Source organism: Lotus japonicus, chromosome 2, assembly GCF_012489685.1.
Source record: "Lotus japonicus ecotype B-129 chromosome 2, LjGifu_v1.2".
NCBI classification, from domain to species: domain Eukaryota; kingdom Viridiplantae; phylum Streptophyta; class Magnoliopsida; order Fabales; family Fabaceae; genus Lotus; species Lotus japonicus.
In genome coordinates this window covers 7,344,351-7,372,316 of record NC_080042.1, presented here as the reverse complement: position 1 = coordinate 7,372,316, position 27,966 = coordinate 7,344,351, and the positions used below count along the sequence as shown (strand labels likewise).

The 27,966-nt window shown below is 38.0% G+C and overlaps 1 protein-coding gene and 2 long non-coding RNA genes across 4 annotated transcripts in view; all 3 read left to right on the top strand.

Moving 5' to 3' along the window:
- The first annotated feature begins 311 nt into the window (after positions 1 to 311).
- On the top strand, positions 312 to 2,508 carry LOC130737484 (uncharacterized). Its single transcript, XR_009018761.1, has 5 exons — positions 312 to 603; positions 702 to 753; positions 1,288 to 1,353; positions 1,472 to 1,540; positions 2,229 to 2,508. It is a non-coding gene; the product is annotated as an uncharacterized LOC130737484 (long non-coding RNA).
- A 14,506-nt stretch (positions 2,509 to 17,014) lies between these two features.
- LOC130737483 (uncharacterized) lies at positions 17,015 to 19,583 on the top strand. The gene is made up of 2 exons (XR_009018760.1): positions 17,015 to 17,582; positions 19,299 to 19,583. It is a non-coding gene; the product is annotated as an uncharacterized LOC130737483 (long non-coding RNA).
- A 6,467-nt stretch (positions 19,584 to 26,050) lies between these two features.
- LOC130737482 (uncharacterized) overlaps positions 26,051 to 27,966 on the top strand; it is a 43,924-nt gene continuing 42,008 nt past the window's right edge. The window contains exons 1-2 of one of the 2 annotated variants that reach the window (XM_057589264.1): positions 26,051 to 26,568; positions 27,116 to 27,839. In XM_057589264.1, coding sequence (XP_057445247.1) covers positions 26,225 to 26,568; positions 27,116 to 27,839 — 1,068 coding nt within the window. In that variant the 5' untranslated portion in view covers positions 26,051 to 26,224. Of the gene's footprint in view, positions 26,569 to 27,115; positions 27,840 to 27,966 lie in introns of those variants that run through there. The other variant, XM_057589265.1, reaches the window with a different exon arrangement.

Below are 27,966 nucleotides of genomic sequence, written 5' to 3'. Positions count from 1 at the left end.
TAAAATAGAAGTGCAGCTTGAAGGTTACCTGGATAGAAACATTTGTTATTCAAAATAAGAGGCCACCAAAATAGTAAATGAAACCCCAAAGCCCCAGGGCTAACAAGGACTCTAATCCTCTTAGTTGAGAGTGCAGAGCTCCTTTCCTGACCCACTGACAGGACTTCTTGTTATCCAGTATTGCTTTTGCTTTGTGTTTCTTCAACTATTTATAATATTATCTCTAATTTCAACATACATAAAGGGGTTTGTTTTTTTTTTTGGGAGGGGGGGGGGGGTTGGGGGATGATCAACATGCCCTCCCTAGTTATATATGTTTATCATGATAACTTCATCTGTGCATTTGATATGAACAGTATGTAATTCAAACGGGAGGAAAGTATTTAGCGTTTGGACATGGGTAGGATGTAACATATGGATTTTCAAATATTATGTAGTGGTCGGCATGGATTTGTGGTGGCGGTTACAGGGATAGAAAATGTTGGAAAAGGGTTAATTCGTGATGGTACAGGGTTCGTGACATTTCCGGTTAAGTACCAATGTGTCGTCTTCAGACCATTTAAGGGAGAGATCTTAGAAGCTGTTGTTACCATGGTGAATAAGGTTTATATGTTTCCTTTGTCTTTAGAGTAATTTAGCTGTCTAACTGCCATGTGTAGATAACTGGATATAGTTATAATTGTTGAGTTCTGTCTGTACAGATGGGATTTTTTTGCTGAAGCTGGACCTGTTCAAATCTTCGTCTCAAACCATGTAAGGTTTTTTATCTTTCATAACCTTTGAGAAATGGTCTTTATAATCTTAATGGTATACAGTAATATCTAAAAGGTTATTATTGTTCTTCGTTTTGTACACTTCCTGGATACGCTTCAACTCGTACCTTTTAAAAGGGACCTTTTCTAAAGGTTATTAAATATAAGTAGTGATAGGAACTCAAGGTTTGGGGTTAGTTAGTTAGTTAGTTATACTTAGTGAGTTAGTTAGAATGTTGTTGAGGCATTTAGCCTATAAATAACAGACATTAGAGAGTTAGGGGTATCTTTGTATTCAGTTAGGAATTGGGTTTAGAAAGAGAAGAGAAGTGGTTCTCTTTCTAGGGTTAGAGAGGGTGTTTGGTATCTCTCTCATGTATCTTCCCCTAATCCCCAATTGGGAATTAGGGTTCTATCAATAAACTACTGCTAATTTTCTGGTTTCTATCAAGTAGCCTATTTTGTAATAGGATACGCTTCAACTCGTACCTTTTAATATATTTTTCATTTGTTAAGACCATTTTTTCCCTATCAGTTGATTCCAGATGATATGGAGTTCCAGTCTGGTGACATGCCAAATTACACTACTTCAGATGGATCAGTACGTATCATTTATATCCTTTTATTGGAAAGAAGAGAGCAAGCTGTGTTTTTCTTTTGTTGATTCATTACATGTTTTTCTCTTTAAATGTTTTTGGTAATCAATTGGGTTTTTGCAGGTTAAGATTCAGAAAGATAGTGAAGTGAGACTAAAGATAATTGGGACTCGAGTGGATGCTACCGAAATTGTATGTCATATGTCATATATATTACATCATTTACTTTGTTTTTATGAGTATATATTACATCTTTTACTTTGTTTATATGAATGCTGTTAAGCCCCACCAGCTTTATGCCAAATATTGCTTTGAAAAAATCAAATAATAGGATATAAAAGCTGTTAATAGCAATATATCAGATTCAGCTTTTGTTTATAGCTCTCTTTGCTATTATTAGTTCCTCAGAGAAGAGCCTTTTAAGTTCATGCTATTTTAACGTTTATCTCATGTGATAGTCACTGGCTTATCAGTAGCGGTTTGTGTATATCATAAAAGCAAGATGCAGTTTTACTTTATTAGTAAGATGCAGAACACACACTTGTATGACGAGAGAAAATAATTATCATCATAAATCCTCCAAAATTCTTGAGTTACTGTATGCACTGAGAAAATTATGATATTGTAGCACCTTTTTTGGTGTTGCATGTCTTACTATTGTTCCTATCATGATTATCTTGTATGCTGTATGAAGATATATCTTCAAGAATTTGATAGTTTGTGCATGCACTTGCTTGACGGTACTCCTGCACAAGTAGTCAAGTACAGAAATTAATTCGCCTTTTTTCTTTGGATATATGTACATTTGAACTTTTAGGTTCCAATGTCTTCTGGTGCTCATTTATTAATACCGTGCATTACCTTTTTTTTTCTTTTACAGTTCTGCATAGGAACCATAAAAGATGATTTCTTGGGTGTGATCAACGACCCTGTAGCAATCTAAATGCGCCTTTCAGTGCCCTTCTATGCATGTAATTATCAAACTCTATCATTATAGCTGAATTTACTAAGTTGTCAGTGAATTTACCTGGTCGATGGATCAAACTTTCTTATTATATCACTGTGTTCATGGTTGCATCAGTGAACAACCTTGAATTCCACTAAAAATTTGGTCGTGTTTGTATCTGCCATTTTGTTAAATAATCACTTATTTATAATCACTTGTGTTTATTATTACTCCAAGCAGAATCTGATTATTTTAAGAAACGAAAAATACAAACGGTTAAAGACACTTCTGTTTACAAATATACTAATATTAAATTAAAAAATAAGATTAAATTCTCAAGATGTTTGACGGAAACAAAGAAAATGACTATTCTTACATTTCGTGACAAAAAAGCATATTGCTTGTAGAAATCAATGATGATTGAGAGAGAAAATTTGGATCCTATTTTCATGGTAATTACTTAAGTTCAAATTTACAATTTTATCCTTAAACATTTCTTTAAATTGCCGTGATTTTGTTATTTTTGTTATACATATTAATTTTCCTATTCGATGAACTAATTGTTTGTAAAACTTGAATTACATTACTCTAATTAAATCAACTTGTACTACATTTAAAAAAAAATCAACTTGTACTAGTAATATTTTTTAAGCATATATGAAAATTGTTTCTATTACACAAACATGATATGATAAAGGCACTTTATTTGTTAAAAATGGCATATATGTCAAAACTTGACTTTGAAAATCCGAAACTTCCAACTAGTGTTAAACTTGGCCTCGTCGTCATCAACTCTCTTAGAGCATCTCCAATGCTAGTTCTTATTTCTTAGTTCTTAGCACTATTCATGTGGGCACGTACTGCCACATAGGGGTGTTCATAACCGAACCAATCCAAATAAAACCGACAAACCGATCTAAAAAAACTGAAATCCAATCAAACCGAAAACCGAACGGACTGAAAATTGAAAAAACCGAAATTATTTATTGGATCGGATCGGATTTTGGATTTGATTTCCAAAACCGAACCAATCCAATCCAAACCGAACATTCACAAATATGTATAATTTTAGTTATACATATATCATTCCATTTACACTTACATAGTACATATTTATATTTATTGTATATATTGATTATATCACACATGCTTATTTATAAAATTACGTTTTAATAAAAACAGTTCAAGTAATTATTTGAACTATATACATGCATCAAAGTAAACAATTATAATCATAATTTAAAAATATGTTGACTATGTTATAATTTATGAATGTTATATTAATGTTATAAATTATGTATCGTTGTATTTATCATATATTATATATTTTTTAAATTTATACAACACAATTTTTAAGTACAAAAAAGTGAAACAAAAACCGAACAATCCAATCCAATCCAAACCGCTATAGATTGGATCGGATTGGTTCGGATTTGAATTTAGTAAAAAATCCATTGGATGACAAAATCATAAAACCGATGAGATCGGATCGGATGATTTTTCTCCTCAAAACCGATCCAATCCAATCCGCGAACACCCCTACTGCCACATGTGCTTAAGCAACTCTTTGCAAATTTTGCTCCAACCATGAGTTCTTAGTTCTTAGCATTATTCATTTGTGTAATTCAGGTTCCCTCTGATATGATTGTCCTGCACGATGCTGGGACAAGAGGTTCGACAACCGCTTAACAGTAAAACAAATCTTAACAACAGAAACAATAACACACAGTAATTGTTAACCCAGTTCAGTGAAAACTTTCACCTACGTCTGCAGGGTTTGCACCCAAAGAAAGGAAATCCACTATCTCAAGATTCAGGAATTACAGACACTCATGAACGACTCAGTTCATAGTTCACTTCCTAATCTACCCAGTGTATTTCTACTTAGAATCTCACCCTAAGTATGAGAGCCCCTCTCACTTTCTCTCAATCACTGCCACAATGATTGGTAACACAATGAACAAGTAGAGTTTGAACGCAATCAAACACACAGAATCTCTCTTTGCTTTATAGAATCAATGAGCAAAGACAGATTCACAACTAACAAAGGACAAAACACAACTAACAAATCCTAAAACACTCGATCTCTCTCTATCAGCTTCGACAGTCTTCACGTTTTAGGTCTTCATCCTTTTATAGACTTCAGCAGCGGTAGCATGAGCTTTAGGGTTGGCACGGGCTGAAGAAACAGATTGCAGTAACAGCAATTCAAAACGCAATCTTGATAGATTCGGTTTCTTATTGCACAAGTAAAGATAGAAACCAATCTTTTAACAAAGATTGTTTCAACAAATAACAACCCAACAAATAAACCCTTCTGGAATAGATACTTGCTCCTCAAGTAACTCAAAAACATATCTTCAGTAAATCTTCAGAGGGCCCACAACATAAACACAAGCTGAGGACTGATGCCCTAGCTTCACGAGGTCAGATGCCACGGCATCTGCTTCAACAATCAGTTGTTTTGAAAAAATGCATGACAACATGTTCCAACAATTTGGTCCCACAATATCATTATATTAGTAATATTTTTTACTTTCATATAATTTTGATTTAAATTTAAATGCTAATTCAATACCTAAATTAAATCAATTGATGAATGAGAGAGAAAAAATTAACTTTTCATGCTAAGAACTCAAAAAGTAAAACATCTTATATAAGAACCTAGTTCTTATTTTAAAGAACTAAGAACTCCACATCATCTCCTCCAGTGGTTAAGAACTCAGTTTTTAGTTCTTAACTCAAAAATAAGAACTAAGAACCTTGCATTGGAGATGCTCTTAGGGTAGTGGGTCAATAAGTTAGTGCCTCCTCCATTTCCCAATTAGAATGGATTTCAAGTGTTTCAAAATTAATAAGGTCATAAATTTGATACCTTAATAGGTTTCTACTCCTTCCGTTTCTAATTAATTATCCACTTAAAAGAGAAATTTTTTATTTCATAATAACTGTCCACTTATAATTCCAATGAAACATTAATTGGTGTTTTTCTATATAATGCTCATATAAGTAAAATAAATGATGAGAGATAATAATGAATTTTAAAGGGTAAAATAGGAAAATACATATAATGTTTTAAAAAGTTAATAAAATTTATTGCATTCTTAATATGTGCGTATCTTCCACTAAGTGAACAGTTATATTGAAACGGAGGGAGTAATAAAATTTAGGCTTAATTTCAGTTTGAGTCCCTGATGTTTTAGGAATGTGCGATCTGCACCCCCCGTGTTTATAATGTGCGGTCAAGCTCCCTTATGTATCTAAACCGTGACATTGATGCCCTTCTGTCAATAACTGTTTGGTTCCGTCAGTTGACCAAACGGTTCTCCCTTCATTAACTGACATGGCGTCCACGTGTAATAATAATTCATTTAAAAAAATATTACGAGGACACTCACAATATTTTCAAGAAAAAACAATGGGTTCCAATACTTTTGCATTTTCACCACTACCCCATGTTATCACAATTCTAATTATCTTCAGCCTTCTATCTATACCTAACAACGCTTAGGCTTGCAACAATACTACCAATCCTTCATACAATCATCACATCAAAACCGTTCATGAAAACACCACCACCAAAAGAACTGCACCCCCCCCAATTTTAACCCAAGTTTTCCCCAAATTTTAACCTACCAGATTCCCCCCCCCCTAATTTTCCCCCAATTTGAACCCTAATTAGAACGAAGAACAGGAAGAACATGGAGAGGGAAAGATATTGTGCAGCTTCAATCCCTCAAGTTTCTGGGTTTGTAGCTTTCGCCACCATCCCAACCCCATCTTCACCTTCTGGTTCTTCACACCACACCAACCCCACCACCATCCTCAACCACATCTTCATTGTTTGGAAACCAACCAAAAAGTTACACAACAATCCTCAAAACCCCAGCTTTCAACAACCTATTCCCACAAATCCCAACTTTTAGCCCTAATCGCACAACCACAAACCGACCAACAGATCCAGCGCCACCCAAACCCTAGCAGCCTTCATCGCTTAATTCTGAACCTCGTCTACCTTGGCCATGCCCAACTGAAGGTGTTAAATTTGATTGACGTTTGATTGAAATGTTAGCATGCTTTGCAATGTTGTATACTTGCTTATGTTGAATGTTTCCTGAGGCTTGTGCCAAATGTTTTCTGAGGCTTCGACCATTGTTAAACCTTGAGGATTATGCCTTCGTTTTATGGGGCTTAGACCATTGTTCATTGCTTAATATTGATCTGATAAGTTGGTATGTATATCTTGATTTGACTTATACTTGCTGAAATTATGATTGACATGTGGTTACCCTGACTTGATTATTAGATTTGGGAAATTGTTGATTGAGTGACTACTCAGGTGGATGATATGTTGTTGACTAACTTGGCATATAGGCATTGGACCTAAAGTGGCAATGAGGTGGGTATGGTCCCGCGTGATTGTCCTGTCTTTCGAGGCGTTATAAAGTGGCAATGAGGTAGGTATGGTCACACTGGATTGTCCCATCTGTCGAGATGTCCTAAAGTGGCGATGTGGTGAGTATGGTTCCGCGCGATTGTCCCGTCCATTGTGACGTTAAGTGGCGATGAGGTGAGTATGGTCCCGCGCGATTGTCTCGTCTTGAGAGACGTTACTGATCGATCCATATTGGTAGCAACATATAGTCACATTTTAGGGCACTAACATTTGATTGTATTGTTATCTGGTTTGATTTTGTGTTTTTGGATGAGTTGTCATCTAACTTGAGCTAAGTTGATAAGTTTATTTACCATGCTATCATTGCTATGTAATTGAATTCGATTAACATGTTTTCTCTTTTATGTGTGGTAATTGCATGGAGTTAACTCTTTATGTTTGCTACTTGTTGTTTGAGAGCTTAACACTATTAGACGATGGAGAATCTTCGATGAATCTAAACCCTTGTACGAGTCGGAAATGAGAACTTGAAGAATAAAGGAAGACTCGAAGAGTAGAGTCGGGTTTAAGGCTAGAGCCTTGGCTTAGAAAGCTTACCGTTATTGGTTTGGAATTTTATGGGTTTATGGGTTTATACTTGAGATTTCAAAGTCAGAACCAAAGCAATCATGCCGCGCCTCGTCTTCCGATAAGCCACCACCATTCATCCTAAGGCACACGTGTAACACCTGTATTCGATTAATTAATAATCGGGTAAATTATAAATTTTAGTCAGGAGAAATTAATATTAGAATAGTATTAATTTTAATAGTATGTAATTAATTAAGAGGGTTTAGTTTTGTGATGGTAATAGTATTAATGGAATTATAATATATTGAAAATAGGGTTAAGGTGGAAAAAGGGTAGGATGGAGATTTAAAAAGGAAAAAAAAAGGGTTTGGGAAAAAAGGAAAGAAAGAAGGCCGTGCGTGTGAGAGGTAGCAGGAGGAGAAGGAGAGAAAGAGTAGTGTGTGCGTGAAACCTCAGAAAGGGAGGGAGAACGGTTCCGTTTCAAAGATTTTGATCAGGGAACTCGGAGCTGCACTCAATCCAAAGGTAAGGGTGGGGTTTTGAGTTTCTAATGGGATTTTGGTGAATGATATGTGGATTTGGGGATGTATAATTGTTGTTGTTAATGATGCTCTGGAAATCTGAAATTGAATCCAATGATTTTGGGGATTCTGGGTGATTGAATGGGGGAGGAAAAATCTGGAATTGGGGTTCACAGATTCTGGATTGAAATCCTGGACTAAATTTCTGGTTTTAATTTCTGGTTTGCCATGGTTTTCTGTTTTGAATTTCTGTTTTGAGTTTCTGTCTTGAATTTACGATTGTTGTACCTGTGGTCTGGTTGATGGGATTCATGATACATGGATTCTGTGATGCTATCAATGTATGCAATGATTCATAGGAAACTTTGCTAAATGACTAGGTACTATATGATTTATGCACAGATTTGATGATGCTGTGCTGCTGTCCAAAATTTTCTGGGCTGCACAGTACACTTCGAGACCTGTTTTCGCCCAGTTAGAGTGCTCAAATGAAGATGTGATCAACTAAGAAATTGTAGGACTTTAAGTTAGCTTTCTAGGCATATAAAATACATGATTTTTTGTTCAGTAACGAATTCAGGAGACCGCTTTTAGTGGCTGGTGTTCCTGCTGTTTTTCCAGATTACGGAAATTCTGATTGTTTTGAGGGCTGGACAGTACACTTCGAGACCTGTTTTCGCCCAGTTAGAGTGCTCAAATGAAGATGTGATCAACTAAGAAATTGTAGGACTTTAAGTTAGCTTTCTAGGCATATAAAATACATGATTTTTGGTTCAGTAATGAATTCATGAGACCGCTTTTAGTGGCTGGTGTTCCTGCTGTTTTTCCAGATTACGGAAATTCGGATTGTTTTGAGGGCTGGACAGTACACTTCGAGACCTGTTTTCTCCCAGTTAGAGTGCTCAAATGAAGATGTGATCAACTAAGAAATTGTAGGACTTTAAGTTAGCTTTCTAGGCATATAAAATACATGATTTTTGGTTCAGTAACGAATTCATGAGACCGCTTTTAGTGGCTGGTGTTCCTGCTGTTTTTCCAGATTACGGAAATTCTGATTGTTTTGAAAATATAATTAGATTTAGCTTACATGTTGTATGAAAGTTAATGTCTTTATGTGCCATGTATTAGCTATGAGGATTATGCATGTGGCTGAACACCTTTAGCATGAAATCCATAATTTATTTACCATATGTGATAGCTTCTTCCATGATTGCATGCTTAAGTGAGTTGTTTCATTGATGTAAGACCTGGATTTTCAGAACAAGCTAATTTCCGACTCACGCGTAGAATCAGTGTAAGCGTGACAGGAGTTTGATATTTGAGAAAGATTAATGAAGAAGAAAGTTCAGGAATTGCTTGAGGAATGTTGCGTAGTCATTTTAGGAATTAGAGCGAGTCGTCTGCACACCCGCCTTATGGCAAGCGTGTCCAGAATAAGCTAATTTCGCTTTAGAGCAACGTTTTAAGTGAGATTTCGAATCCTTGGAAAATTTAAAGATTTTCTTTATTTTTCCTTCGATCAGCGTTTCATTTCGGAACTCTGGACTGTACGCACGATAGGTTTCACTTTTCGGATGTCCGCCGACGCTAATTTCTTTGCTTCGAAACCCTATTTTCGAGCAATGGATGAAGACTTTTTCTATTCGGGACTTCTAACGAAGATTCCGTCCATGTTGCCAGACTTGTTTCGACGTTTCCAATCTTTCTTCAGTTGGAAGTTTTGTCGTTTGAGCATCACAGCAAAAAGTAGTTTTTCGGGGCAGATTAACCGACACCGCTTTTGAGTTTTTCGATATCGTTTTTCCCAAATCCTAGATATTTGTTTTGAGTTCTGGAATTCTGACGCCAGAATCTCTCTTAGAATTTCTCGGTGATCGTGCTGCAAAAATCGGAATCGCGAAATTTTCATTTTCCGCGATTTCACCCGCCTATAAATAGCGCGAAAAAGCAAAATCCTCTCATTTTCTTTCCATTTGTGGCTGATTTCGTGGGGAGCAAGGGGGGAGGAGATTTCCGCGAAAACTTGACCAATCTTCGTGCAGTTCGTCCCTACTTCTAGGTATCGAGGTAACTATCATGAATCCTGCCTCTGATTTCTGTTTCTGCTGAGTTTCTGAAGTCGTTTCTGTGCTCTAAGTTTTGAGCTTTTTCTAAAATTGTCCGATTTCTCTGATTTCTCGCTTGGGTTATGTTCCTTATGTTCCCCTGAGTCTAAAACCTCTGTCAGTAAACTCTGATTGCGATTCAGTTGTCCAGGATCTGAAAAATTGACTCAAAACTCTTTTTGTCTCACATTTCGAAACTTTATTGTCGAAAAGACTTAATCTGACTTCGTGCCTTTAGGATTTGTTGTCACGGATATCATGAGGATCGTTGCTGTCAAATTTGTTTTCCGAACTGATAACTTTGAAGTTTTGAGCCTTTATTTTGGACCAAAATGCCCCTGGATAGTCGTATTTCGACCCGATTGTCCGAAAATTGTTCCGACAATTTCTTTGCCTTAGTTTTACCCTAAAACTACCTTGTGAATTGATTTAGATCGAAGAAAAAGTTCGAAAACTCTATTTTCCATAGTGGCCGAAACCTAATTGCTTGGGTACCGTGTCCAAAAATAATTTTTGGGTCTCTATGACCTGAGCCATTGCGTAGCTCTTTCAATTGTCGAAATTTTGGCGCCGGTTTCGTGTCATTCTGAGTTCTGTAGCTCGAGTTATGCTCGTTTTAGCGAACGAAGTCTCCGTTGTCAATTTGTGCCTAAATAGGAACTCTGAAGCTTTAGAGGCTTTCTTTACGATTTCGATTAGTATTAGTAGATCGTGTTGCTCCTAGTGAAGCTTGTGTTGATGATTGTGTTTTCTTTGTTCTAGGTTCGCAATTTCCATGCCCAACTTCTACTCACGAAGGTAAGGGTAACTCGGTTTTAGAGCGTCTTTGAGTCTTGCATGCTTTTATCGCACTGCCTGTGTTTGAGATGAAGATGTTTATATTGATTGGCAGATGATTATGATTATTATGCTGAATTTGGAAAATGTTTTCTGAGAGGCTTCGGCCGTTTACTGGTTTCTGTCGTTACTGCTTCCTAGTGGATGGAACATGTGGTTACTTTGGATTGGTCCTTGGTTGGGCTTTGTTGTTGTCTGACTTGGCATATAGGGCTTGAGTCAAGTGGCGATGAGGAGGTGTGTCCTATCATTGTCCCATCTTGCGAGATGCTAAGTGGCGATCAGGAGGTGTGTCCTATGATTGTCCCGTCTTGTGTGACGTTAAGTGGCGATTAGGAGGTGTGTCCTATGATTGTCCCGTCATGTATGACGTTATAAGTGGCGATGAGGAGGTGTGTCCTATCATTGTCCCGTCTTGAGAGACGATATTGATCGATCCATTTTGTTAGCAGCATATAGTTGCATTATAGGGAACTAACACCTGACCCTATGTTGTTGGATTTTCGTATTGGTTTATTGATATCTGATTTGATGTTACATTGTTGAGGTTATTATTATCTGAGTCCAATTTATGTTTAAGTTGTTGATATATGAGTTGAGTTATGTTGCTAGTTATTTACCATGCCAGGTAATTAAATTCGAACAGCATGATTTTTCTCTTTTATACATGGTAATTGCATGGAGTTAACCCTTTCTATTTGCTACTTGTTGTTTGGGCGCTTAACGCTATTAGGCGATGGAGATCCTTCCGCCGATGCATAGCTACTCGAGTTGGAGATCGAGTTGTAAGCGGTGGAGTAGAGGTATGAGAAGCAGCTTTGCTTCTCTTCTTGTGGATTATGTTGGAGTCTCTTTCACTTTATGAGAACTCTGTTATTAAAGTCTTGCTTCCGCCACTGTTAAAGTGCGCATGTTTATTCTGAACCTTACTTATGGTATTGTAAACTATTATTACTGTATATCGGGAAACAAGTTATCTAAATAAAGTTATGGTATGTTTCCAACCTTTTAGCCGAAGTGTTTAGTTGTTTTACAGAAAAAAAATTCCCTTGGTTTTTAGGGATTGCAGATTGGTCCTTAGACTTTGTTAGGTTACTAATGTGACTCCTCAGTTGAGAAATTGGGGTGTTACAATTGATTTGTTGCCAAAATTGCCTAAGATGTCAGGGTAATTGTATAGTTGATAAAAATGCATGTGTGCTGAATTGTGTTGTTTTAAGCGATGTTAGTGATGTAGTGATATAGGCGCAATGCCTCATGTTGAAGTGATGATTATGAGATGTATACGTCCTTTTGAGTCGCATAGCATCTGCATACTCTGTGATGGCCTGTATTGGCGATTTGTGATGAAGGCTTATGCCTTGTGCCTCCAATAATTGGCAATTAGTGATGAGGGCTGAAGCCCTGTTGGTACCACATACATATGCATAGTCATTGTTGTGTTCGAATTGTATCCGAGTTGATGATGTTATTTGTGACTGTTTTTAGTAACTGAGCTATGTAAATGTAAAAGGAAATGGTGTGGCCTTAATCTAGCATATTAATTTTCATTCTCCTATTTATGTTACTCGATATCTCACCCCTTCTGTTTGAATGTTACCCTTGTCGGTAACGTGCAGGTAACCAGGAGGAGTAGTCTACAGCTTTTAGTTCGAGTTGGAGTCCTTGCTCTGCTACGTAGCACTCGGGGGGGAAATGGACGCTTGTTTTCCTTTCTGTTATAATTTGAATTAAGTTGTTATTTGAGAAGTTGTTTCTGTTTTAAGTTGTGGGCAAGATACTATGTTTTCTTTAAGTTTTAAAGACATTGGATTCGTTGCATAACTATTTGTCAAAGTGAACTAGTTCAATGACTAATTAACTGTCACAAGAGCATTAAAGTTTATTTATGAGTTCATCTCAAAGTTTATGTGCTATGTATCTGTTACAGGAGCATTATGATAATGTTTTAAGTGATTATGTAATGCCTCATGAGTGTTAAACTTTTTATTACTCTGATATTTGCAATACATATACTGTTTAGAATTGGGGTGTTACATTAGTGGTATCAGAGCAGGTCGGTCCGTCCGGCCAAGTTAACGAGTCGTAGTTGTCTAACAATCGAGTATTGTTATTTCATTTTAACTGATTTTTGTATTGTAGTGATAAGATGGCTGGAAGGAATGATGCTGCGATTGCTGCTGCTTTGCAAGCGATGGCTCAGGCTATGCAGAATCAGCCGAATGCTGACGAGAATGCTGGATCTCGTAGTTTGGCGACCTTCCAAAGAGAGAATCCACCGGTGTTCAAGGGTAAGCATGATCCAGATGGAGCATTGGAGTGGTTGAAGGAGATTGAGAGGATTTTCCGTGTGATGGATTGCACCCCAGCTCAAAAGGTTCGGTATGGCACTCATATGCTAGCAGTCGAAGCTGATGACTGGTGGCTGGAAATGCGCGACAAATTGGAAGCTGCAGGCGAGGGAATTACTTGGGATGTGTTTCGTAGGGAGTTCCTGAGGAAGTACTATCCTGAAGATGTTCGGGGTAAGAAAGAGATTGAGTTCCTCGAGCTGAAACAAGGGAATCGGTCAGTGACAGAATATGCTGCGAAGTTCGTTGAGTTGGCTAAGTTCTACCCACATTTCAATGGAGAAGGTGCTGAATTTTCTAAGTGCATCAAGTTTGAGAATGGATTGCGCTCTGACATCAAGAAGGCTGTTGGATATCAGAAGATTCGTGTCTTCTCTGATTTGGTTGATAGTTGCAGAATCTTTGAAGAAGATAGCAATGCTCATCACAAAGTTGTTACCGATAAGAGAGGCAAGAGTCAACAGAACCGCGGCAAGGCTCCTGCTAAGATTGTGTGTTTCAAATGTGGGCAGCCTGGTCACAGGAGCAATGCGTGCACTACTGCTGAGGTGAAGAGGTGTTTCCGTTGTGGTAAGGCGGGACATGCAGTTTCTGAGTGCAGGCATAAGGAAGCTGTCTGTTTCAATTGTGGTGAAGAAGGACATATAAGTACTCAGTGTCAGAAACCAAAGAAAGCGCTTGGTAGCAAGGTGTTCGCTTTGGCTGGGACTCAGACACCTAGTGAGGACCGACTTATCAGAGGTACATGTTTCATTAATAGTACGCCATTAATCACTATTATTGATACCGGTGCTACTCATTGTTTTATTGCCGCTGCTTGTGTTGAAAGATTGGGTCTGGGGTTGTCTTCTATGAAAGGGGAAATGGTCGTCGAGGTCCCAGCTAAGGGATCGGTGACTACTTCTCGTGTGTGTTTGAGTTGTCCCTTGTCGATCTTCGACAGAGACTTTGTTGTTGATTTGATTTGTTTACCGTTAAGCGGTCTAGATGTGATCTTGGGTATGAATTGGTTAGAGTATAACTACGTTCATATCAATTGTTATAACAAATCGTTGAGGTTTTCTACTGCGGAAGAGGAAGAAGATGGCTTGATGACTGGTAAATAGCTAAGGCAATTGATGCAAGACGAAGCGCAGATGTTCTCGTTGTTGGCGTCGTTATCTATCGAGAATCAAGCTATAATTGATGAGTTGCAAGTGGTGCGAGAATTTCCTGAGGTATTTCCTGATGAAATTCCTGATATACCGCCAGAAAGAGAAGTTGAGTTTACAATTGATCTTGTACCTGGTACCAGACCTGTATCCATGGCACCGTACAGGATGTCTGCATCTGAATTGTCCGAACTGAAGAAGCAATTAGAGGAGTTGCTTGAGAAAAAGTTTATAAGACCAAGTGTATCACCGTGGGGAGCTCCAGTATTGTTAGTAAAGAAGAAAGACGGAAGTATGAGACGTTGTGTTGATTACAGACAGCTGAATAAAGTGACGATTAAGAACAAGTATCCGCTTCCGAGAATTGATGACTTGATGGATCAATTAGTGGGTGCAAGAGTGTTTTCTAAGATTGATTTGAGGTCAGGATATCATCAGATTAGAGTGAAAGGAGATGATATTCAGAAGACCGCGTTCAGAACTCGGTATGGGCATTACGAGTATTCGGTGATGCCTTTTGGTGTTACTAATGCGCCAGGAGTATTCATGGAGTACATGAACCGTATTTTTCATACATATTTGGATCGGTTTGTGGTAGTATTCATTGATGACATTCTGATTTTCTCTAAATCGGAAAATGAACATGAAGACCACCTAAGGGTTGTGTTGCAAGTTTTGAAAGATAAGAAGTTGTATGCGAAGTTGTCCAAGTGTGAATTCTGGTTGCAAGAGGTTAGTTTTCTTGGTCATGTCATTTCCGGTAGTGGCATTGCCGTAGATCCTTCTAAGGTAGATGCTGTGTTGCAATGGGAGGCTCCAAAGTCAGCTACTGAGATTAGAAGCTTCTTGGGATTAGCCGGTTATTATAGGCGGTTTATCGAAGGTTTTTCTAAGTTGGCACTTCCGTTGACTAGGCTTACTTGTAAGGGCAAGGCTTTTTTCTGGGATGTTCGATGTGAGGAAAGTTTCACTGAATTGAAGAAGAGGTTGACGTCGGCTCCGGTGTTGACTTTGCCTAATCCAGGAGAGCCTTTTGTGGTATATTGTGATGCTTGTTTAATGGGTTTAGGTGGTGTACTCATGCAAAATGGTAAAGTGGTTGCTTATGCGTCGAGACAGTTAAGAACTCATGAGAAGAATTATCCCACACATGATTTAGAATTGGCTGCAGTTGTTTTTGTGCTGAAAATTTGGAGACACTACCTTTATGGTTCCAGATTTGAAGTGTTTAGTGACCATAAGAGTTTGAAGTATCTTTTTGATCAGAAGGAGTTGAACATGAGACAGTGAAGATGGTTGGAATTACTGAAAGATTTTGATTTCGGTTTGAATTATCATCCAGGCAAAGCTAATGTTGTGGCTGATGCTTTAAGCCGAAAGACCTTGCATATGTCGGCAATGATGGTTAAAGAGTTGGAATTGATTGAGAAGTTCCGAGACTTGAGTTTGGTTTGCGAAGTGACACCGCAAAGTGTTATGTTGGGAATGTTAAAAGTTAATAATGAATTTCTCGACAATATCAAAGAGGCTCAGAAGCTGGATGTGAAGTTGGTAGATAGGATGATGGGAGTTAATCAGTCGGAGAATGATGAATTCAAGTTAGATACGCAAGGCGTGTTGAGATTCCGAGGTCGGATTTGCGTTCCCGAGGATGAAGAAATTAAGAAAATGATTCTTGAAGAAAGTCATAGAAGTCGTTTGAGCATACATCCGGGAGCTACTAAGATGTATCAGGACTTGAAAGGCTTGTTTTGGTGGCCTGGTATGAAACGTGATGTGGCACAGTTTGTCTATGCTTGTTTGACTTGCCAGAAGTCGAAGATTGAGCATCAGAAACCTGCAGGGTTGATGCAACCGTTAGAAGTCCCAGAATGGAAATGGGATAGCATTTCGATGGACTTCGTGACGGGATTACCGAATACCTCGAGAGGACATGATTCGATTTGGGTGATTGTTGATAGGCTTACAAAGTCGGCACACTTTATTCCTATTAACATCACATATCCAGTTCCCAAGTTGGCGGAAATCTATACTAAGGTAATTGTGAAATTACATGGTGTTCCTTTGTGTATTGTGTCAGATAGAGATCCGAGGTTTACTTCTGATTTTTGGAAGAGTTTGCAAGAAGCGTTGGGATCTAAGTTGAGGTTGAGTTCGGCGTATCATTCGCAGACAGATGGTCAGACCGAGAGGACGATCCAGTCTCTAGAGGATTTGTTAAGAGCATGTGTTCTTGAGCAGGGAGGTTCGTGGGATACTTATCTTCCGTTGATTGAGTTCACTTATAACAATAGTTACCATTCTAGTATCGGGATGGCCCCTTTTGAGGCGTTGTATGGTCGGAGGTGTAGGACTCCGTTGTGTTGGCATGAATCAGGTGAAAGTGTAGTACTTGGACCTGAGATTGTTCGAGAGACTACTGAGAAGGTAAGGTTAGTTCGAGAAAAGATGAAAGCTGCTCAAAGTCGACAGAAAAGTTACCATGACAAAAGGCGGAAAGATTTGGAATTCCAAGCCGGTGACCATGTGTTTTTGAGAGTCACACCTGTGACAGGTGTTGGCCGAGCTCTGAAGTCTAAGAAGCTCACTCCTCGTTTTATTGGTCCGTATCAGATATCGGATAGAGTTGGAAAAGTTGCTTACCGAGTTGCGTTACCGCCAAATCTTGCTAACTTGCACGATGTGTTTCATGTATCAAAACTCCGGAAATATATACCCGATCCATCACATGTGATTCGGATGGATGATGTGCAAGTGCGGGACAATATCACAGTGGAGACGATGCCTGTACGTATTGCAAATCGTGAGTTGAAGAATCTGCGAGGAAGGGAAATTGCATTGGTGAAAGTCGTCTGGTTAGGAGCTGCTGGAGAAAGCATGACCTGGGAGTTAGAGAGTAAGATGCGAGACTCCTATCCCGAGTTGTTTGCACCAGGTAAACTTTTATTTTCGAGGACGAAAATACTCTAAGTGGGGGAGAGTTGTAACACCTGTATTCGATTAATTAATAATCGGGTAAATTATAAATTTTAGTCAGGAGAAATTAATATTAGAATAGTATTAATTTTAATAGTATGTAATTAATTAAGAGGGTTTAGTTTTGTGATGGTAATAGTATTAATGGAATTATAATATATTGAAAATAGGGTTAAGGTGGAAAAAGGGTAGGATGGAGATTTAAAAAGGAAAAAAAAAGGGTTTGGGAAAAAAGGAAAGAAAGAAGGCCGTGCGTGTGAGAGGTAGCAGGAGGAGAAGGAGAGAAAGAGTAGTGTGTGCGTGAAACCTCAGAAAGGGAGGGAGAACGGTTCCGTTTCAAAGATTTTGATCAGGGAACTCGGAGCTGCACTCAATCCAAAGGTAAGGGTGGGGTTTTGAGTTTCTAATGGGATTTTGGTGAATGATATGTGGATTTGGGGATGTATAATTGTTGTTGTTAATGATGCTCTGGAAATCTGAAATTGAATCCAATGATTTTGGGGATTCTGGGTGATTGAATGGGGGAGGAAAAATCTGGAATTGGGGTTCACAGATTCTGGATTGAAATCCTGGACTAAATTTCTGGTTTTAATTTCTGGTTTGCCATGGTTTTCTGTTTTGAATTTCTGTTTTGAGTTTCTGTCTTGAATTTACGATTGTTGTACCTGTGGTCTGGTTGATGGGATTCATGATACATGGATTCTGTGATGCTATCAATGTATGCAATGATTCATAGGAAACTTTGCTAAATGACTAGGTACTATATGATTTATGCACAGATTTGATGATGCTGTGCTGCTGTCCAAAATTTTCTGGGCTGCACAGTACACTTCGAGACCTGTTTTCGCCCAGTTAGAGTGCTCAAATGAAGATGTGATCAACTAAGAAATTGTAGGACTTTAAGTTAGCTTTCTAGGCATATAAAATACATGATTTTTGGTTCACTAACGAATTCAGGAGACCGCTTTTAGTGGCTGGTGTTCCTGCTGTTTTTCCAGATTACGGAAATTCTGATTGTTTTGAGGGCTGGACAGTACACTTCGAGACCTGTTTTCGCCCAGTTAGAGTGCTCAAATGAAGATGTGATCAACTAAGAAATTGTAGGACTTTAAGTTAGCTTTCTAGGCATATAAAATACATGATTTTTGGTTCAGTAAGGAATTCATGAGACCGCTTTTAGTGGCTGGTGTTCCTGCTGTTTTTCCAGATTACGGAAATTCTGATTGTTTTGAGGGCTGGACAGTACACTTCGAGACCTGTTTTCTCCCAGTTAGAGTGCTCAAATGAAGATGTGATCAACTAAGAAATTGTAGGACTTTAAGTTAGCTTTCTAGGCATATAAAATACATGATTTTTGGTTCAGTAACGAATTCATGAGACCGCTTTTAGTGGCTGGTGTTCCTGCTGTTTTTCCAGATTACGGAAATTCTGATTGTTTTGAAAATATAATTAGATTTAGCTTACATGTTGTATGAAAGTTAATGTCTTTATGTGCCTTGTATTAGCTATGAGGATTATGCATGTGGCTGAACACCTTTAGCATGAAATCCATAATTTATTTACCATATGTGATAGCTTCTTCCATGATTGCATGCTTAAGTGAGTTGTTTCATTGATTTGTTGCCAAAATTGCCTAAGATGTCAGGGTAATTGTATAGTTGATAAAAATGCATGTGTGCTGAATTGTATTGTTTTAAGCGATGTTAGTGATGTAGTGATATAGGCGCAATGCCTCATGTTGAAGTGATGATTATGAGATGTATACGTCCTTTTGAGTCGCATAGCATCTGCATACTCTGTGATGGCCTGTATTGGCGATTTGTGATGAAGGCTTATGCCTTGTGCCTCCAATAATTGGCAATTAGTGATGAGGGCTGAAGCCCTGTTGGTACCACATACATATGCATAGTCATTGTTGTGTTCGAATTGTATCCGAGTTGATGATGTTATTTGTGACTGTTTTTAGTAACTGAGCTATGTAAATGTAAAAGGAAATGGTGTGACCTTAATCTAGCATATTAATTTTCATTCTCCTATTTATGTTACTCGATATCTCACCCCTTCTGTTTGAATGTTACCCTTGTCGGTAACGTGCAGGTAACCAGGAGGAGTAGTCTATAGCTTTTAGTTCGAGTTGGAGTCCTTGCTCTGCTACGTAGCACTCGGGGGGGAAATGGACGCTTGTTTTCCTTTCTGTTATAATTTGAATTAAGTTGTTATTTGAGAAGTTGTTTCTGTTTTAAGTTGTGGGCAAGATACTATGTTTTCTTTAAGTTTTAAAGACATTGGATTCGCTGCATAACTATTTGTCAAAGTGAACTAGTTCAATGACTAATTAACTGTCACAAGAGCATTAAAGTTTATTTATGAGTTCATCTCAAAGTTTATGTGCTATGTATCTGTTACACGAGCATTATGATAATGTTTTAAGTGATTATGTAATGCCTCATGAGTGTTAAACTTTTTATCACTCTGATATTTGCAATACATATACTGTTTAGAATTGGGGTGTTACAACACGTCCTTGTAAGAAATTGACTTCCAGAACATGGGAGCCTCAGTTCCCCAATCATCTTAGCCTTCTTTGTGTTCCACGGAGCAGGTTGCTTTCGTCACCAAAATGGTTCACAACAACCACCATCAGAAAAGGAAATACAAATGAGTGAAAAACGAGAGCGTTTAGAAAGAGGAAATTTCTAGAAAGAGCACAACTAACTCGTTAGAAGCAAATAGATTTGATAATGTTCCGAGTTACATTGCTTGATGTAACGCCCCAATTTCACAACTGAGGAGTCACATTAGTAACCTAACAAAGTCTAAGGACTATTCCGCAATCCCTAAAATCCAAGGGTATTTTTCTTTTCTTTTCTGAAAGTAACTAAATACCATAGGGTTGGAAACACATCATAACTTTATTTAAATAACCTGTTTCCCAATATACTGTAATAATGGTTTACAATACCATAAGTAAGGTTCATAATAAGTATGCGCACTTTAACAGTGGTGGAAGAAAGGCTTTAATAATAGAGTTCTCATACAGAAATTGAGACTCAAACATAGTCTACAATAAGAGAAACAAAGTTGCTTCTTACACCTCTACTCCATCGCCTACAACCCGATCTCCAACTCAAGCAGCTAAGCTTCGGCGGAAGGATCTTCATCGCCTAATAGCGTTAAGCGCCCAAACAACAAGTAGCAAACAGAAAGGGTTAACTCCATGCAATTACCATGTATAAAAGGGAAAAGCATGCTATTTAGATTTAAGTGCATATAATGGCACATAAACTAGCAACTTATTTCAAGATAGATGACGACATATATCCAACAACATAAAATCAACTTAGATATCAACAACCTCAGCAATATAACATCAAATCAGATCTCAACAACCTCAGAAATATAACATCAAATCAAATAACAATAACCTCAACAAGTCAGATCAGATGTCGAGCGATGGAACAATAATTCAGTGCTCTAAAACATAGTTGTAAGATCAAGTTTTGATCGAGTAGTACAACTCTATGTTTTGATGATTACAAGTTAACATTTCAGTATGAACAATTATGGTACTCTAACGTGTTTTTCTGAGTGTGCTATTTACAGGCTCTGACCTCAATTTTGTCTCACACAAATCAGAAGCACTATGCATAAAGAGTGACCCAAGCAACGCTTTCGCAACATCTATGTTCACTCTGATAAGTAGAAACACTTCAGAAGATCTGAAGTCATACAAGCTCTGATATGGACTCAGTCACTTGAAGTTCTGAAGATCCAGACGTTCTGACAACCCAGACACTCTGAAGGTTCAGATGTTCTGATGGTGTATAAGACTCTGAAGATCCAGAAGCTGAAAAGTGGAAACTCTGATGTCCAGAAGCAAGATGACTCTGAAGACCATGTACTTCCCTCTGAGTTAAGAATCAGAAGATACAACGGTCAGAGGATCTCTGCTTCCCTCTGACTCTGATCAACGAGCTTCACAAGTTCCAACATGAAGCATTCCCCTGATCAGAAGTCTACTAGGTTTAAAGGTCAAGTCACTATCCAAGTACAAAAGCAAATGTACTATCCTGACGACCTACCTAACATTCTCAGCCACAGCAGAAGCTGGAATTTCCAGAACTGCCCTCCAACGGTAGCATTCCCATGCAGCGTTCAAACCCTAATCCTTGGAGTATAAATAGAGGCTGAAGATTGAAAGATGCGGTTGGAAGAATCTCACACGCGCAAGCTATATTCAAATCTTCTAAGCATTCTTTCATATGAATTCATTGTGTTTACTATTAGCTTTTCAGAAGCAAATTCTTTGTAAACATTCCTTCTTAAACAGTTGTTTAGTTACCTTTAGGAGATCAAGTTTGATCGGATCCTAGAGAAGACTAAGAGAGTGAATCTTAGTGTGAGCTAAGTCAGTGTATTGTTAGTCACTTGTAGGTTTCAAGTGCAGTTGTAACATTTACCTGATTAGTGGATTGCCTTCATTCTAAGAAGGAAGAAATCACCTTAACGGGTGGACTGGATTAGCTTGAGTGATTCATCAAGTGAACCAGGATAAAATCCTTGTGTGCTTTTCTATCTCTTATCTTAAGCACTTTGTTCTCGAAAGATTTGTTAAACTCTTAAGGTGGAAGTTTTATTCTGAAAACGTTATTCAAACCCCCCCTTTCTACCGTTTTTCATACCTTCAATAGTCGTGTCCTATCCACTAGAAATCAATAATGACAGAAACTAGTAAACGACAAAGCCTCTCAGAAAACAGAGACACACGTCTCAATAAGTTCACTCGACCGAAGCCTCCAGAAAACATTTTCCCATATCAGAACAATATTCAAAATCAAATGTCAATCAACTTTAAACATTTTCATCTCAAATGCATGCAGTGCTATAAAAGCATGCAAGACTCAAAGATGCGCTAAAAACGAGTTACCCTTACCTTCGTGAGTAGAAGTTGTGCATGGAAGTAGTGAACCTAGAACATGGAAACACAATCGTCAACACAAGCCTCACTAGAAGAAACACTATCTAATAAGAAAGCTTTTAAAGCTTCAGAGTTCCTATTCAGGCACGAATGGACAACAGAGACTTCGTTCGCTAAAATGTGCATAACTCGAGCTACAGAATTCGAAATGACACGAAACCAAAGCCAAAATTTCGACAATCGAAAGAGCTACGCTATAGCTCAGGCCATACATACCCAAAAATTATTGTTGGACACGGTACCATAACAAACAGGTTTCGACCACTTCTAAAAATAGGGTTTCCCGAACTTTTTCTTCGATCTAATTTTAATCCCTAGGTATTCTTAGGCGATATCTATCCCAGGGAAACTCTCAGAAAAGTTTTAGAATTCGAAATGCGACTAGGGGTATTTTAGTCAAGATTTTTAGCTCAAAAAACTCAAAGTCAGAATTTCGAAAAATAAATTGGATGAGGTAGATATCAACGACATTTATGACAACTAATCCTACTGACGATATGCTCAGTCGAGAGTTTTTGATCCAAAAAGCGGAACCTCAGCATAAAAATGGGTATTTGAGCAGTTTTTGAATTCCTACGAAGACTCAGCGATAATCGGCGATTAACAACCGGATATTCATGCTCTTGGGTTAGTAGAGAAGAGGTTTTGACAGAGAAATCAAATTATTTGGACATTTTTACAAAAAGCTCTAAACTTTGAGCACAGAAAGACATAGAGAAAAGCGACAGAATTTACGATCAGAGGTAAAGAATAGCATCAGTACCTCAAGGTCTACATGTAGCAATGAACAGAGCAACGATCAGGCACGAAACAACGAAAAACTCTCCTCCCTTCTCCTTCCTCAAGCTCACGGCCAACAATGGTGAATGGTGGAGAATTTTCGTGTGGAATCTTCGTTTGAAGCTCCGAATAGAAAAAGTCTTCATCTACAGTTTACTTTAAGGTTCTTGAGCTATCAGGGATTCAGTTTCGACAGACTTCCAAGAATTGAAATTGATCATTCGTATAGTCCAGGGTTTCGTGTCGAAACACTTGTCGTGGAAAGGAATAAAAGAACTTCTTATATTTCTCTGAATATTTTTGAATATCGTTTCTACAGTGTTTTAAGAGCATATTACCCCTTTACTAACGCTTTCGCCGTAAGGCGAGAGTGAATAAGACTCATGTTATAACCTATAGCGACTATAAAACTATTCTTAACCATTTCTTGAACTTTCTTCTTCATAACACTAATTCAAACATTAAACAAAGTCAAGTTCCCTTCACGCTTACACATAATCCTATGCGTGAGTTGAAAATTAATTATTTATTTAATTCTAAAATCTTGGGTCTTACACTTGAGGCTTCATTTGGATATTTGGAGGAGGATGGAGTGGTGCGGAAGGGAGGGAGGAGAGGAAGAGGTCCATTGTTTGGTTTATTTAAAATTGGATGGAGCAGAGTGGAACTCAGTGGTACACATTCCATCAAATACCACTAATTTTCCTCATTTTTCCTCCCCTAGATTTGGGAGGAATGAGATGGAACAAAATTTGTTGAAGTATTAAATTTAAAAAATTACCTCTTCACCCTCACGTTACCACCCATCTACTGCCCCTTCACCATCACAATTGATGGATTTTTGAAAGTTTCTTCTCTTCAATTGTTTTCCTCTACACCCTGTTCTATTCGAGTTGATTTGTTTATTTTTTGTCTTATTAATGCTCGATTCGTGTGAAGGTATGAAAAACGGTAGAAAGGGGGGTTTGAATAATGTTTTCAAAATAAAACTTCCACCTTAAAGATTTTAACATATCTTTCGAGAACTAAGTGCTTAAGATAAGAGATAGAAAAACACACAAGGATTTTTATCCTGGTTCACTTGATAAATCCCTCAAGCTAATCCAGTCCACCCGTTAAGGTGATTTCTTCCTTCTTAGAATGAAGACAATCCACTAATCAGGTAAGTGTTACTACTGCACTTGAAACCTACAAGTGACTAACAATTACACTGACTTAGCTCACACTAAGATTCACTCTCTTAGTCTTCTCTAGGATCCGATCAACCTTGATCTCCTAAAGGTAACTAAACAAACTGTTTAAGAAAGAATGTTTACAAGGGATTTGCTTCTGAAAAGCTAATAGTAAACACAATGAATTCAGATGAAAGAATGCTTAGAAGGTTTTGAATATAGCTTGCGCGTGTGTAATTCTTCCAACCGCATCTTTCAATCTTCAGCCTCTATTTATACTCCAAGGATTAGGGTTTGAACGCTGCATGGAAATGCTACCGTTGGAGGGCAGTTCTGGAAATTCCAGCTTCTGCTGTGGCTGAGAATGTTAGGTAGGTCGTCAGGGTAGTACATTTGCTTTTGTACTTGGATAGTGACTTGACCTTTAAACCTAGTAGACTTCTGATCAGGGGAATACTTCATGTTGGAACTTGTGAAGCCAGTTGATCAGAGTCAGAGGGAAAGCACAGATCCTCTGACCGTTGTATCTTCTGATTCTGAACTCAGAGGGAAGTACATGGTCTTCAGAGTTATCTTGCTTCTGGACATCAGAGTTTCCACTTTTCAGCTTCTGGATCTTCAGAGTCTTCTACACCATCAGAACATCTGAACCTTCAGAGTTTCTTGGTTGTCAGAACTTCTGGATCTTCAGAACTTCAAGTGACTGAGTCCATATCAGAGCTTGTATGACTTCAGATCTTCTGAAGCATTTCTACTGTTCAGAGTGAACATAGATGTTGCGAAAGCGTTGTTTGGGTCACTCTTTATGCACAGTGCTTCTGATTTGTGTGAGATTGAATTGAGGTCAGAGCCTGTAAATAGCACACTCAGAAAAACACGTTAGAGTACCATAATTGTTCATACTAAAATGTTAACTTGTAATTATCAAAACATAGAGTTGTACTACTCGATCAAAACTTGATCTTACATCGTGTTCAACAAATTGATGTAAAGGAATTGGTATCAGAATCATTATATAATGGACCAGGAACTGATCAACACTGTAGGCATTGCAAAGCTGTTTAATTTTCCAGTAATATTTCATTCTCATTTTAATAGATCTTTTGTTAACATAATACTAAAATTAAATGTGCTCAACCATTGTCTTCTTTGTATAAATGGACTTTCTCTGATATCTGTTAATTCCGTTGGAATTTTTTTATTTTGCATTTTTTTAATAGAACTTGAGTGTCCAATGTCCTTGATCCTTGGATAATTTATTTATAATTAGGTTTCATAGTGTCTTTTTTTCTTTTTGCAATTTCAGCATTTGGGTAAATTAATATTTTTATAATAGAGTCAATATAAGAATAAAAAATTGTAAAGTCATTTCATTCCGTTCATCGTCTAAATACTAGAGTGGTAAATTTGTTCCGCTCTATTATAAAATATCCAAACAATATAAATAGTTTTTTATTCGGTTAATTCCGCTTCATTCAGTTCTATTATAGCATCTCCAATGCAAAGTTCTTAGTTCCTATTTTTGAGTTAAGAACTAAGAACCGAGTTCTTAACCACTGGAAAGAATGACGTAGAGGTTCTTAGTTCTTAAAAATAAGAAATAGATTTTCATATTAGAAGTTTTACTTTTTGAGTTTTTAGCATACACAAATAATTTTTTTTTCTCTCATTCATTTAATTTAAATATTGAATTAACATTCAAATTTAAATTAAAATTATATGAAAATAAAAAATATTATTGTAATACAGCGGTATTGTGAGACGAGATGAATAGTGTTAAGAATTAAAAATTCATTGTTGAAGCAAAATTTATAAAGAATTGCTTAAGGACATGTGACAATACCAACCAACATAAAATAAATAATAGAGCTAATAACTCAGAATTATGATTGAAGATGCTTTATGTTCCATCAAATCCAAACGAACCCGAGGGCCGAGAGTAAGTAAAACGTCACAAGAAACACATCTCTCGTTGTAGTACAGACACAGTGTGTCCGAAAGAGACCAAGAAACTATCGCAACAGCATCATCATCTCTCATGCCCGTTCCAACACCGTAGCGAAACCCCAATCTCCTCCAATTCGCCGGATAAAATGGCGTCTCCGTCGCCGGAATCGATCTTCCTCGAAGACTTCGGCCAGACGGTTGACCTCACCCGCCGTATCCGCGAGGTTCTGCTGAACTACCCCGAGGGAACCACCGTCCTCAAGGAGCTCATACAGAACGCCGATGATGCCGGCGCCACCACCGTTTCCCTCTGCCTCGACCGCCGCTCCCACGCCGGCGATTCCCTGCTCTCTAGTTCCCTATCGCAGTGGCAGGGACCCGCACTGTTGGCCTACAACGACGCCGTTTTCACCGAAGACGATTTCATTAGCATCTCGAAGATCGGTGGGAGCAGCAAGCATGGACAGGCTTCGAAGACTGGTCGCTTCGGGTAACATGGCAATATTATAGATACATTTGTTTTGTGTTTGATAATTGCTTTCCATATGAAGTTGTGATTGGAAAATTGTGATACAAGTGATATCCTATGTGGTTGCTTGGAGTTGAATTGTTTTAGTTTTTGATGTGCCTTTGGCAATTTTATGCTTGTTTTGTAAGAGGTGGAGATTATAGGGTAAAATTATACAGCTGTTTCTCTTGTTGTCTGTTGATCCTTTCCTTTTCACTTTCTAGTCAATTATATGAAGCTTGACTTCTTTTATAGTTTTATGTATTGCAATGCCAATGGTTCCGATAAATGAGAGTGTCATGCTGGAATGTCCTGATGTTTTTTATGCATAAAGTAAATGAGGGATCTTATTGAATTCTAGTGTTTGTCATGGCATTTAGTCTGCGTGTGTATGTATAATTTTAAAAGTATGGCGTCTATTTTAGTAATCCACACTGACTTTCTTTGTCTATCATTTATATTACTGCGATACGTTGGTTCTTTGTATCTCTCTATTTTGGTCTTTACTTTTGGTCTCTCTGTTTTCTAGGGTTGGCTTCAACTCAGTGTACCATTTAACAGATCTTCCCTCCTTTGTGAGTGGCAAATATGTGGTATTATTTGATCCTCAGGGTGTTTATCTTCCGAGAGTCTCTGCAGCGAATCCTGGCAAGCGGATTGACTTCACCGGTTCATCTGCCCTCTCTTTGTACAAGGACCAATTTTCCCCCTATTGTGCTTTCGGTTGTGACATGCAAAGTCCATTTGCTGGAACTCTGTTTCGTTTTCCTTTGAGGAATGCAGATCAGGCTTCCAGAAGTAAGCTTTCAAGGCAAGCATATACACCAGAAGACATTTCCTCCATGTTTGTTCAGCTCTTTGAAGAGGGAGTTTTGACACTTCTCTTTCTAAAGAGTGTACTGTGCATTGAAATGTATGTGTGGGATGCTGGAGAACCTAAACCAAAGAAAATTCATTCATGTTCTGTTAGTTCAGTTTCTGATGATACCATTTGGCATCGGCAGGCATTGCTTAGATTGTCCAAGAGTTTAAATACTACTACTGAAGTGGATGCTTTCCCATTGGAGTTCGTAACTGAGGCAGTAAGGGGAGTTGAAACTGTGAGGCAAGTCGATAGATTTTATATAGTGCAAACCATGGCCTCAGCATCTAGTAGGATTGGTTCTTTTGCTATTACTGCATCGAAAGAATATGACATTCAATTGCTGCCATGGGCATCAATCGCGGCCTGCATCTCTGATAATTCACTGAATGTAATTTGCAATATCTTTATACTTATGTTCTTTTTTGTTGCCTTAGCCTTCTCCTCGACACACACATGTATAGAATTCACGTCTTACTATAGTTTCAGATTTTACTTTTCTTTCTGCACCCTAAAGA